Source organism: Lycium barbarum, chromosome 12 (genome assembly GCF_019175385.1).
Source record: "Lycium barbarum isolate Lr01 chromosome 12, ASM1917538v2, whole genome shotgun sequence".
In the NCBI taxonomy this organism is placed as follows: Eukaryota; Viridiplantae; Streptophyta; class Magnoliopsida; order Solanales; family Solanaceae; genus Lycium; species Lycium barbarum.
Window position 1 is genome coordinate 14,619,939 of NC_083348.1, and position 14,945 is coordinate 14,634,883.

The 14,945-nt window shown below is 36.4% G+C and overlaps 1 protein-coding gene across 1 annotated transcript; it reads left to right on the forward strand.

Annotated features, from left to right (window-relative positions):
- Positions 1-11,380: 11,380 nt before the first annotated feature.
- Positions 11,381-13,876, forward strand: LOC132624137 (uncharacterized). The gene has a single exon (XM_060338962.1). The coding sequence runs from the start codon at positions 11,381-11,383 to the stop codon at positions 13,874-13,876; it is 2,496 nt and encodes an 831-aa protein (XP_060194945.1).
- The last annotated feature ends 1,069 nt before the right edge of the window (positions 13,877-14,945 follow it).

The following is a 14,945-nucleotide window of genomic DNA, read 5'->3' on the forward strand; positions in this document are numbered from 1 at the left end:
GTTATGATTGTGATTCAACTATTTTGCCTTGGTTTCTATTGTATGTGTTTGAAGGGCTACTTGGGAGGAAAGGTAGTCACTATAGATCCTAGTGTGATTTTCCTAGCCATTCATAAGGAAGAGTGGTCATCGAGGGTTCATATCTCCGATGTGGTTTTGCCTAGCTATTCGGGGGGTAGGATAGACATCGAGGGTGACAACCCCGATGTGGTGCTTCTATGCAGTTTTAGGGAACCTTAATGGTTATCCCTTCGTTTCATTGACTTGGCCTGTATTGGAATTTTTGTTATTGTTCGTGAGTGACTTGATGATACGCCTATGGCTTAGGAGAACATGCTATTTTTGAGACTATTCGGTGAGCCCATATGATTGTTCGTGGGGCATCATTCTATCTTTAATTTTTGTGTTTTAGTTCCGGGCTGTGTCCCGACGATTTAGACATTTACTCATTATCTTAGAAGCTCTATAGATAGTTGCCAGATTGTGGGTAGGGTGTTGGAGTCTCGTATGACTTGTCGGGGCATTTTGACACGTTTATTAACCAAGTATTTGATTTGACTTCCGCTGAATAACCTCTAAGTATGGTTATTCTTTTATCCAATTTATTAATGATTTATTTCATTTTCATTAAGATAGGTTGTTTAATAGAAAGGATTAGATGTTTATTTATTCATAAGGTGCTTTCGGTGTTATCCATAACATCGGATGCCTGTTATGCATAGGGTGGGCTTTGGGGTGTGACACAATTGGTACTGGTAAGTGAGGAAGGAACATATGATATTATGGACAGGTTTGATATGGAAGTCATCTTTGGGCTATGTGCGGAATGGCTAGTGTTGTGGAAGCCACCTCCGGGTTGTGTGCGGTGTGGCCTGTGTTGTGGAAGTCACCTCTGGGTTATGCGCGGAGTGATTGGTACATGGACTTCATGAGTCCTCCATGGGCCATGACTATCGAGACGTGGAGGATTCCATTCATAGCATATGTGTACGGGTTGAGATATTGGCCATCGCATTGCATGCATTCCCATTCATATGCACTGCATTTACATCTTTGTGATTTCTTATTTGTCTGCTACTTGGTTGTGTAATGCTCTTAAAAGATTGTTAAGTTACGTGGTAGGATTCTTGGTTGGAAGAACATATACTAAGTATTCGTAGTATGACTTGGGATGTGAATAGAATACAGTAAGACCTTTCTATTTGACGAGTTGAGATAGGTTATGTGTGCATGAGTCTGTATTTAGGAAACTAATGGATCGAGGATTAGAAGGCCATATCTAGGCCCATGATCTGAGACGATTGCTATTTCTAATTATTTGTTTGGGGCCATTATTTGAGCATGCCTATTATCTGAGTTTGTGCCTACCGTTCTTACCTGTTGATTTCTATCTGTTATATATGTTTTTCTAATCGTTGTCGGCCTATGATGCTTACCATTACATGTGGTGTACTTATACTACTCTTGCTACATCCTATTTGGGGTGTATAGTTGTTACAGGTTATACTCGAAGGTTAAATTACCTTTTGAAGATCTCACGATGTTCACTCCAAAGGTTCTGTTAAATTTCATTCTAAAATAGATATTGTACTTAGGTTGTATTGTATTTCATTCCGAGTTGTAAATCTTAGAAGCTCTTGTACATGTCTAGACCTGGTTTTGAGAAACAATTATTTAATAAAGTATTTCTTGTTATCTTATTCTCCTAAAATGATGTTTGGGAAATAGCTAGTTAATTATTCTTCTTATTTTGGTGTGATTGAGAAATCGTTTTGGGAAGGGTTCGCTTACCAGGTGGGATTGGGAAGGTGCCCGCACGATCCATAATTTGGGGTCGTGACAATTATTGAATAAATTTTTGATAATTTCACATTCTCAATTTGAAAAGCATATAAAATCTATCATAAATTGAAAGTTATTTTTGGTATGTGTTTCTTTTATGGAAAACCTTTTAAGCTTATGATATGTAAGCATGATACGAAAATAGAATAATATTTAGTACAAAGTTAAATAGTTGAAATAAAGCTTTTCTTCCTTTTGGTCTGATGAATAAAGTTTCCAATACTAATAGTACTAAATAAAATGAATCAAGATAATTTGAACCTCTATAAAAAAAAAGGTTCATTCTACAAAATAAGACTTTAAATAACAAAAGAAAAATATTAAAGAAGAACAAAGGTATGAGATGTAACTTTTGTATAATGCTATTGTTTATTTTTTAAAACTATTTAAAGGAGTACATGTTATGATTAATTTGAATTGAAGGTCATTTTTGACATTTTAAAATAAATGCATAATCCAACACCTCTTTAGCCATTGATTTAAGATCAATGCCCATTAAGAATGTGAAAGGGGCATTGTTTTCCAAATCCAAACTGTTAAGGGGGTATATATATGATTATTAAAATATTGTTTCATATATTAACCGAGTAGACTCTAATAAATGTCATATTATTGTAATCTCCAAATATTAGGACCAATATAGAAATCTCATGATGAGATAATTAATGATTTTTGGATTTCTTTAAATAATAGTCTTTTCCCGTACCATTTTCTTTATGATACCCTTAAATGACATATCATTGCAATCTCCATATGTTAGCCCAATATGGAAGAGTCATTATGAGATAATTGAAATTCTTTGGATTTCTTTAAATAATACCTTTGTCCCATAATATTTTCTTTATGATGGTAAGTTAATAAGTATTATTCTGTTCTATTCTAGTTATGGACGATAACAATTTAAGTATAGATATGTGTAATATCAAAATTCAAGACTCCTATTTATTTCTCACAGTATAAATAGCAGCATTTTGCTTCTCACTTGTAAGAATAAATATACACATTCACAAAAAATTCTACTCTAAGCATGACTATCAAGAGTGTTTCAGTTCTTATTTGCACACTCCTTATAATTTTCATTGGTATTTTCAACGTGTATTAATTTCTATGTTATATTTAGTACTTTTCAATCCTTTAATTCAAGATATGTTTGGTTTGTTTATTAGGAAATGTACTTGTGTGAACATCACTTTATCACTTAAATGTTTAAGATGATAGAGTGATATAATAATATGCTTCTTTTGTGTCTGATTCATGTGATACTAAAATTTTTAAAAAATAAAAATCTTTAGAGCTAACACATCTTTATTAAAAAATGCTGAGAGATTGTTTATATCATTATCATACACATCTTAAAATAGTTGTGCATATTCCTGCTATTTTGTAGGTTGCACACCACCCCCCCCCCCCCCCCCCCAAAAAAAAAAAAAAGACCATGACTTAATCTAGTGGTACATTTCAGTTATAATTTACAACCTTAATACTTTTTTTGGGAGCTTCACGTTTTATATATTAGTTCCATAAATTGTCACGAACCAATCACGGATCATGATGGCATCTACATCATTCCCCCTATAGGCAAGCCATCCCCAACTTGTCTAATCATTTGAAATGAAGATGCCAAAAATTTAAGCACACTAAGTATCATTTAACAGTCTTAAATATATAGATATGTGCAAAAGAGGACTTAGCCATTACAAAACCCAAAATCTGGTCTAACTCGTACAAGAGTTTTTAAAATGAAAACAAGTCTCAAAGGACTGAAACGGATTATTGTCTACAGAATACAAATAGACAGAATAACATAAGAAGAGATTTAGGGTTGCAGGTATGACTGTTAGCTCACCCTAAAATCTCTGATGGATACCTTGTTATCAACCACAGGGTCTGGAACTGCAACATGGATTTGTATCTGTAAACACCTAATTTTTTACCGAACATAAGTTTTACACCCTATTTAGCTTTTAAATATTTCTTTTAGGTCTAGATTAGATATTTTGATTTTTATGGTAATTTTAGTTAGTTTTATTTTAAAAATTGAAAACTTTAAAAATAGAGTCATATTTTAGAATAAATCTTGTTTTCATTTTTATTTTTAAGAAAAAAAAAGAAATTTGCAAATATATATATATATATATTTCTTCTAATTTGGGTTTAATAAATAAGCTAGTGATTTTATTATTCTTTTACTGTGAACTAGCTATTTAATTTTTGCTATATTTCATTGGTCTATAAATAATTTGCTAATATATATATATATATATATATATATATATATCTTCTAATTTGGGTTTAATAAATAAGCTAGTGATTTTATTATTCTTTTACTGTGAACTAGCTATTTAATTTTTGCTATATTTCATTGGTCTATAAATAATTAGCTAATTTCTTATTTTGTATACTTTTGTCTTTGTTTAAAAAAAAAAAAAAAAACTAAAATAGTAAATCCTAAACTACCACAACCTAAACCCCTCACATCCTCATCCCAGCTAATCCCTTTAAACCTCTTCCCTTAAAATTGTCAACAAAATTATCCTCCAACTCTCCCACTCCCTCACATCCTGCTCTCACGTCACACACACAAACACACACGACATGCACACATGATGCAGCCCACACAAAATATAAATACACACACAACACAGATACGTAAAAAAAAAAACAGAAAAACAACGTAGGCAGAGAAAAAAGGAACAACAAAAACAGTAGAAAAAAAAAGTTCAGAAGCAGTAGAAGAGGAGAACAACAAAAACAGTAGGAAAAAAAAAAGTTCAGAAGCAGTAGAAGAGGAGAACAACAGAAACAGTAGAAAAAAAAAAGCAACGGATAGTAAAAGAAAAAAAAAAGATCAGAAGCAGTAGAAGAGAAAAACAAAAGAGAGTAATTTCAGTAACAAGGAGCTTTGAGGGTTTACGAGTTCGAGATTTGGATTTCGTTCGTGGTTTGTGGTTCGAGCTCTTGTCACAGTTTTTTTTCGGGTTAGATCGAGTCCGCCGGAGTTTGCTGTAATCAATTTCATATTAAAGAAGATTCACACTAAGAGGTTCATATTATACACTCTTTTTCTTTAATATGAATTTGTACGTGTTATATATGATTTTGATATATACATATCCATGATGTATCCACTATTTTGTAGTTTATGCTAGTGCATCCATTATTAAATAAGTTATGTAGTTAAAATCATGTTAGCAATCTCAATTAAAGTAAATTAGATTTTAGTTCGTGCGAAAGTGTTTACTTAATTGAAAATTTCTTATGAATTTATCTTATATGTCTCAATAAAAGCATGGGTTCGGTTATACTTCTTAGGAATCGGTTAAGTTAAATCTATTTTTTAGATGAATCAAGTAAATACATGGACAGAACTAAGAGTACTTTCGAACCTGCAAATAAATGATGGTTATACGTGGTATATTCTTATATTACATGTTGCTGTTGGGTTTGTAAAATGGAACCTTAGTTGTGTTTTTTTTTTTTTTAGAAAATTATAAATATCAGTATCTTGTTTTTTAAGACGTTGAGTGTAGAAATCATTTGTTGATAGTTTTGGTGTATCATTTTATAAAGTCAAAGGTTAAATAAAGAGATGTTCCTCAAACTCGTGATGATTTTAAATGTTAAAAAAAAGGATTAATGGTGCAAGCTTAGTTGTGTTTGCTTAGTTATGGTGACTTATCGAGAATTTTGCTTTAATTGCCAGAAATCTTGGAATAACCTTTTAACCTTGTTTCATGATTGAATATAGGTGATGGATTGATTACAGTTAACTAATAGTTGTTTACGTTGAGATTAGAGGTTTCAAATAGTATTTTGGGGTGTAAAGTTATTTGCCAAAATTGACGTAAAAGGAAATTTATTTTAATATTTTATGCCATGATTAATTGTACTTATTCTGTTATCTGTTTATTTCATTCAAATAATGAGTGAATCTGGCCTAACTAATGTGGAATTGAAAGCATTAATTAAGTTCTAATGTTTCCACTAGTTTTATTGAAAACCCATGTTTTAGTGACCTGGTGTTAAAATAATTTTCTTTCTTTAATTGATACATGATCTAGCAATAAATGTTAAAACCACAGAGAAGTTTAGGTGACATTAATTTAATCAGTTTGGGTCAAGATTATATTTTTACGTTCAAGAAGGAAAATATGGATGTCAATTGAATTTTAAGTTCATGCTTAACTTTATCATGTCATATTTTAGTGAGTCCGAGATTGATTTAAGAATTTGGAGGATTTGTTGGTTTCGATTTCGGTTCTTTTGGTTACGAATTGTCGAAACTTTAGGATCGTTACATGGGGTTCTTTTCTACATTCTCTTTGAGCCAATTATATGGATATGTTCCATGCAGCGATGGGTATTTAATTGTTGATTAGTTTGTCTTATTATATTTGGATTTGCATGGATAAACTGATATGCTTAATCTAATAATGCTAAGTTTGTTAGCCACATATGATAAGGTTAATCACAATCTTCATTTTTGAGTGTTTGCTATCCTCAATCCATGCATATTTAAAATTATTTGGTTTTATCTTCAACGTAAATGTTGCATAATTAATTTATTCTAATGCATTTATGATGTCAGAAAATAAACATACGTTGAACGTTCATGGCTGAGGGATTTGATTACTTGCATATAGTGAGAGGTAGTCAAAGTCTTGGGACTCTAAGTCCTAGATATAAAAAATAAAAAAAAGACTTCAACACATTTAAGTAATTGATCTGCTATTCTTTTTCTTTTTATTTAGAAAATTGGTCAGGCAATATTTTAAGCTAGAAAAATAACGTTGCTGTACTTGCTTGGACATGGGTAAGAGATCGAAAAATTATAATGGTTTTAACGAGAAGTTTCATGTCATTTAACAATACTTCAAATAGCTAGTTTAATTTAATTGTCTTGACTTCTTCGAATATATTATTTCATCTCTCCGTTGATTTGGTCGGGAATATGTATTTTAAGCCGAATATTAGTCAATAAAGCGACCGTGCTAGAACCACGGGACTCGAGGGGTGCCTCACACCTTCCCCTCGGTCAACAGAATTCCTTACCCGATCTTTTGTTTTCTCAGACCAAAAATAAAGAGTCATTTCCTTTTGATGAGGGATTCAATAAGGTGACTTGGAACACCAAAACTCGATCCCAAGTGGCGACTCTGTAATAAATAAATAATCCCTTCTCAAAACGTCACTTCAAGTGGAAAAACTCTTTTTTAATATTTTTATTACGAAATAAAAGGGGTGTGACAGATGACGACTCCGCTGGGGATAACCAGAATTCGAGCTTTATATATTGACTTGCATTTGAATTTCTTTATTTCTTGGATATTTTGTATATATGGGACTAATGTGCTCTATGCCTGCTTATTTACTGCTTTGATATTGTTGAACTGTAATATATTTGTCTTCTCTCGCGCACCCCCTCTGAGTCTTCAATAATACATTTTTTCCACAAAAACGGGAATTGCGACTACGCACCCCACTTCTGCTGAGATAAAGCCAGTGGGCCCTTGGTCCCTGGTGAAGGATTTATAGTCACACATGTTTAGGATGGGGAGGACCCACAATAAAGCCGGAAAGCGCTGCTACCGGTACGTTGTCCCTCGCCCGACTCGAGTCGTCCGCTCGTTTTACGGCCAGTCTAGATACCTTTCTCCATTAGGTTTAACCTTAGTAGAACTGGAATACAGACATGGTACCCCTAGTAGGCCGCGTTTTTTTTGCATCACTTGCATTTGACCTAGTGGGGCTCGGCACAGGGGCCGAGTCCGTTTAAGACAGACACCTGTTTCTCTTGACCAACATGTGCATCATATGTGCTATTTGCAATATTATTCGGAATGGTTGTTCATTGTTGATCGGCTTTTAGGGTGATTAGTAAAACAAAGAAAGAGATCTATTATATACCCATTTTTTTAATAAACAACCAGAAAGAATCTAGTCTTTTGTCTTTTCACAAAAATTCTCAAAACAAAAAAAGTCTTTTTTTTTAAAAAAAAAAAAACCCTTTATTGTAGGAAATCTCCCTCAGGTTTGGCCCATTTCTTTTTTTTAAATAGAAATAAAAAAAATCATTATAGTACTTTAGTTTTCGCGTCTGGCCGTTTTTGCCAAGATAACCCTAAAATCTTGTTACAAAAGCATATAAGGGTTGTTTTTGTGAAAAATAGCCACTTTTTACATTTTTTTTGACTTTTTATTTTATTTTATTTTTCTTTTGTGTTTAGGTCTTAATTCGAAGTCCTTTTTATTTTTCTAAATAGGCAAAAATGATACCGATGAGATGTGATAAGAGGCCAAGAGATGAAGCAGTTGAAGAAGTCAATGAACTCCCAGAGTTTATGATTGCAGAAAAAACCCCACCGCTACTCCTGGCTTGGTGGAACGACATGGGTCATTATCTACAGACCCCGATATTTAAACATCTGGCATTCCTCACAGATATTATGAGAATCAGCCCTGACAGGGACCTAATTGAGGCTTTAATTCCGTTCTGGGACTTTGCAAACAACGTCTTCCGCTTTAGAGATTTTGAGTTGACTCCTACACTGGAAGAACTAGGTGGTTTCACGGGGTTAGGAAAGAACCTTCGTAAAAAAACGCTTCTAGCTCCAAGAAATATTAGTGGAAATAAATTTTTGGAGCAAATGCACCTTAAACACCCTCATATGGCATGTTTGGACAATGGATGGGTTACTTTGGAGTTCTTATATGCGAGATATGGAAACAAACAAGGATTTCTACAATATGGAAAGCAACTAAAAATGGGAATCACTACTTTACATGGGAAAAGCATAGGCAAGAAGCATTCATGGTAGCATACCTGGGAACCATGGTTTTTCCTAGACGAGACAGAAAAATCGACATTCGTTTGTCTGGGATAGTCACAGCTATGATGAAGAGAGAAGATTCCACCATCTTACCAATGATCCTAGCTGATATATATCGTGCTTTGACTGAATGCAGAGAGGGTGAAAAATATTTTGAAGGTTGTAACACTTTATTACAAGTGTGGTTTCTAGAGCACTTATACCACCATCATTACCAGTCAAAATTCAAATCTGATTGGAAAAGCAATATCTTAGATCATCTAGATAGGGTGGAGGAATTAAAGAAAAATTTGCCAGAAGGCGCCAAGGCTTAGGCAGAGTATCTTCGTGAGTTGACAGCTTCTCAGATTACTTGGAATTATCATTGGTTTCCTTCAGCTGAGGTGATCTACATGTCTTCTTATCGGCCCTTTTTTGTTCTAATGGGCCTCAGAGGGTTTCAGCCGTATGCTCCACTTCGAGTTTTACGCCAGCTAGGTCGGAGGCAAATCGTACCTATTGTTGAGAACATGCAGAATTTTGTATAGGAGGTAAAATCAGAAGATCGGCATCGAGAATCAGAAGCTAAAAGAATTTGGGGCGGCCATCGGGTCCTAGGTTTGAGTACTATGATAGAGGATCGTGATCAAGGAGAGGTAGATCTCTTGTACTTTCACTGGTTTCGTGATCATGCTCCCCTCAAGGTTAGGCCTGAAGGGTTTGTAAAATAAGCAAGAGACAAGGAGGCAGAGGTTGAGGTCAGAATCAAGCAAGCTTGGTTTGAAGTTGAAGAGAACTATCAGTCCACTCTACATGCTATCGATAAAGAACTAAAAACTGCCAGAGAGGATTTGGCCCAGATGGAGGTAGAGATGGGTGCTAGAGTTAGGGCAGCCCAAAAAACGGCTGAGAGGAAACATCGCTCTACAATTCAGACCTTATACGAGGATTTGGGCATTGTTAGAGAAGCCGTTGATGTGTTACAGAGGGAACTCGATACGAAGGGAGACTTCTTTGATGTGGAGAAAACGCGTTTTGAAGACGAGAAAACTCAATTCTTGGCCCTGCAAACTCGACAACAAGCTGAATTCGATAAAGAGAGAGTTCGGTTTGACGTAGAAAGGAACCAATTAATGAATGACCGAGCAAGGATTCGAAACCAGCTTGAATTGGCATTGAACCGTGAGGCAGGTATAAGAGAGATAGCCAATACTCGCCAGCATCAAGTCCAAGACCTGGAGCGGAATTATCGAGATGTTAGAGAACATGTCCACAATTTAGCTATTCATATTGCTCAAAGTTGTCTGGACTGTTAGGGGATGGGTTATGAGCAATTTGCTAGAGAGGTGCCTACCTTCGCAGGCCACTTCACAGCAGAACTGAAGCAGATATATCACATGTTAGGGGGTCAGCCTGGGCCAGAAGCACCGTGAGCAGATATGCATTAGTTCACATGCAAGATTGAGGATTTCGCAAGATTGAAGTTTAGTTATAATTATTAGGAGTTCTAGTTCAGTAGTTGTATTTTGAGACTGAATCTTTTCGAGTCTTTATTTTTAGTTTGTTTTGGATATTCTAGTCCCGATTTAGTCTTTTCGAGTCTATGGTGCCTTTCTTTTTGGTTATTTTCCTTTACGTCTTTGTATTGAAAAATACTAATTTTAAAGTCAATAAAAATATTTTTAGTTGATTCAAAAAATCCAAATTTGTTCTTTTTCATGAACTACGTAATGATCTGATTCATGTTTAACATGATACGTAGGCATCCCTTAATGGGTTCGATCAAAATACTTCAAAATCACCGAAAGAGGAAAAAATAAATAAATAAAATGAGAAATGAATTCACCTAAAAGCCGGGATGAAACATGAAAGCCTTCTGAAACATGAAAGCCTTCTGATTCTCGTCTTAAAGATAAGGTGGTTGGTTTGTGGTTGAACTGGCTCCTCACGAATATAACACAAGGTCCAAAAGTAAGGGGATAATGGCCCATAAGGATGGAAACGAGCCAGACGGTGATGAATCTCGAGGTCAGATGGTTCAACATGAATCAGCATCAGCAGAGGAAGTAAGGATGTTGAGACAACAAATGGCTGACATGTACCAGGCTTGGATGAATGGGCAAGCTCCACCATCTTCAATCCCTGGATTCCCGGATGTGACTATGTCAATTCCCATTGAAACCCCGACAAGTGATCCACTTTTTCCTCTTCGATTTGGTCTACATGTTAACATATCCAACACTTCTGGAACTTCCACTGTGCGCCCTCCAAATGCACCCCTCAGAAATAACCCACTTTTCATCCCCATTGTACAAACTACTACAATCCCTCAACCAACATTGGTACAGAAGTCCAATAATGAGCCTCCATCTAAAGGTCACCACGATCAATATTATTCTCCGGAATTGACCTTTAAAGTCCCAGACTCGTATAACCCCTTTCAGCAGTATAGTTCCCCCGTCGAGATCGAGAAAACTATTAAGAATGAGGGACAAGAAGAAATGGCTAGAAAAATGAAGAGTCTAGAGCAGAGTGTGAGGAATATGCAAGGATTAGGAGGTCCAAAAAGCGTCTCATACAGAGATTTGTGTATGTTCCCCAATGTTCATTTTCCCCTTGGTTTTAAGACTCCGAAGTTTGAGTAGTACGATGGTCACGGTGACCCCGTAGCACACTTGAAGAAGTATTGTAATCAACTAAGAGGGGCAGAGAGTAAGGAAGAATTACTCATGGCATATTTTGGAGAAAGTCTAGTGGGAATTGCCTCAGAATGGTTCATCGATCAAGATATTTCTAATTGGCCTACATGGGATGACATGGCAGGAGATTTTGTTCGACAATTTCAGTATAACATTGATATTGTGCCTGATCGCACTTCTCGCGCCAGTATAAGAAAAAATCCTACCGAGAGTTTTAGAGAATATGCTATCAAGTGGAGGGAACAAGATGCTAGGGTCAAACCGCCGATGAAGGAGTCGGAAATGATTGATGTTTTCCTCCTGGCACAAGAACCTGATTACTTCCACTACTTGCTTTCCACAGTGGGAAAGACATTCGCAGAAGCAATTAAAGTTGGAGAAATGGTTGAAAATGGCATCAAGTCTGGCAAAATTGTGAGTCAGGTAGCACTCAAGGCTACCACCCAAGCAATTCAAAATGGGTCTGGTGGTTTTGGAAATCGAAAAAAGAAAGAGGAAGGGTCCAGTGCTGCTCAAAGGGGGACAAACCACCAAATCTTACGAGGACAATCCAACTCACCTCAACATTTTTATCTGCATCAGGGTCCCCACTACTCAATTGCTCCACCCCAATATACGGTTTTCAACACCCAGGCATATGCCCGACCTCCTCAACGCCAACAATGGAGGGCGCCTGCTCCACAATGTTTTCGTCCCCAACAACAAAATTTTCAAGCACCTTATAATCCACGTCCTAAGACTGATTATGTAAGAGAACAAAGACAGAGGAAAAATTTCACCCCAATTGGTGAATCATACACAAGCCTGTTGCGGAAATTGATACAATTGGGTTTGATTGAACCTATCATGTCGTGTAATGTCAACCCAAATGCAAGAGGTTTTGACCCCACTGTCAGGTGCGAGTATCATTCTAACGCTCAGGGTCATAGCAAGGAAAATTGTTTTACTTTGAAGAGAGCCATTGAGAAGCTAATTGATGACAAAGCAATTGTGATACATGACGAAGAGGCTCCGAATGTCACCAACAACCCACTTCCTGCTCACAACAATGCTCATGTTGTTGGGATGATCTGTGACGAAAAGGAATACAAGCAAACAAGCAAAACAGTAATGGAAATTGACACCTTAAAAGAAGGGTTGGTTATGGTGACAAAGTCCGCACAAGAAGCACCGTTGTTTGTAAAAGGTGCAAGTTCTAATGCAAATCTCAAAGGTTCGGGAAAGTTGATATTGTATGTCCCTGGAGCCACAAAGAAAAAAGAGACATTAGTAACTGGACAAAAATTATATGTTCCTAGTGGTTTTCCCAGGTTTGGTCAAAACCAGAATGGTTTAAGAAAGATGACAGAACCAATTGTGATAAAGCACACGACACAACTTCTGGTGACAAACATGAAAACTATCCCATGGACCTACAACAAAACCACTGTGACTTACAAGGGCAAGGATATTGTTGAAGAAATAGACGAAACCGGTGGCTTAACGCGTTCTGGAAGGTGTTATGCTCCAGAAGAATTAAGGAGAGCCAAACAAGCTAGGGATAGCCAATTTCTGGTGGAAAAACCCATCACTGAAGAAGAGGCTGAAGAGTTCATGAAGAAGATGAAAGTTCAACATTACTCTATTGTTGATCAGTTGAGAAAAACTCCTGCTCAGATTTCATTGCTATCTTTGCTCATATATTCTAAAGAGCACCGTCAAGCATTGATTAGAATTCTGAATGAGGCACATGTTTCAGACAAAACAAATGTAAGTCACTTGGAAAAGATGGCCAATAGAATATTTGAGGTGAATAGAATCACTTTCACCGATGATGAGTTGCCTGTGGAAGGAGCTGGACATAACAAGGCTTTGCATTTAACTGTCAAATGTGAAGAACATTATGTGAAAAGAGTCATGATTGATGGAGGCTCGGGTGTGGACATCTGCCCCCTCTCTACTTTGCAAAGTTTGAAAATCAGCACAGATAGAATTCGTACTAACAATGTGTGTGTTCGAGCTTTCGATGGCGCAAAAAGAGACACCATTGGTGAAATTGATCTTACTTTAAAAATTGGACCTGTTGATTTTGGGATCACATTCCAAGTTATAGACATGGACACTTCCTACAACTTGCTTTTAGGAAGGCCATGGATCCATGCAGCCAGAGCGGTGCCATCTACTTTACACCAAGTGGTCAAGTTTGAATATGAGAAACAAGAAATTACTGTTCATGGTGAAGATGATCTTTCAATATATAGAGACCCTTCTGTCCCATGTGTCGAGGCCAAGGAAGGTTGTGAATCCCTCATATTTCAGACCTTTGAAATAGTGGCAGCTGATCAGTTTATGGAAGGGAAGCCTATCCTAGAGCCCCGTCTATCCTCTACTTCAGTCATGGTGGCTACACAAATGCTGCAAAACGGTTATGAGCCAGGAAAGGGCTTGGGGGTGTCATTGCAAGGAATTGTTGACCCTATCTCTCCATTTGGTAATCAAAATACTTTTAGCTTGGGTTTTAGGCCAACTAATGCTGACAGGAAATAGGCAAAAGAGCAGAAAAATAAGGTTTGGAAATTGCCAAAGCCCATTCCCCACATTGTCAAGTCTTTTACTAGGTCACGTCATGAAGAGGATAAGGACATGTCTGTCCAAGATGACGTGGACGAAATATGTCAAGGTCTCAAAGAAATGTTCTATGGAGTAAACATGGTTCAGATTGGTGAAGGCCCTAGTCATGCAGATGTGAAATGTATTGTCCCAGAAGTCAAGCTCGCCAACTGGGAAGCTACTCCTCTCCCCACAAAGAAGGAGTCTTGGTAGTTTATTTTGCTGTTTTTTCTATATTTGGATTATTCTCTGGGTGGTAATCCAAATAGTTTAGTTGCTATACTCTAATGTTAACCCTTCTATCCTTTCCAATTCAATAAAATGAATTTTTAGTTTCTTAGTCAATTCTATCTTCTCCTTTTCCCTAATTTTGTTATTTAATTTTCATTTCAGTTTCATTAACGCCGACTTTAATAACATGACATGCATGCGGAATTCACGTCCAGATCTTAAAGAGCTGTCTAATCTCGAAACAATGAATCAAGAGGTTGATGAATATGATGAAGAAGAGGCTTTTGAAGAAATAAAAAGGGAACTAGATCAATTTGAGAATAAGCCTAAGCCTAATCTAAATGAAACCGAGGCAATTAATTTGGGAACTTCTGAAGAAACTAGAGAAACAAAGATAAGCATTCATGCCGAACAAAAGACCAGAGATGACATAATCCAGGTTTTGTTTGAATATAAAGATGTGTTCGCTTGGTATTATGATGACATGCCAGGTTTGAGCGTTGATCTGGTAGTGCACAAACTTCCTACATACCCTGATTTCCCACCAGTCCAACAAAAGCAAAGAAAATTTAAGAAAGAGGTGAGTGATAAGATTAAAGAGGAAATCATGAAGCAATTGAGTGCAAATGTGATCAGGGTCTTCCAATTTACTACATGGCTAGCAAATGTTGTGCCCGTACCAAAGAAAGATGGGAAAACCAAAGTTTGTGTTGACTATAGAGATTTGAACAAAGCCAGTCCAAAGGACAACTTTCCTTTGCCTAACATCCACATT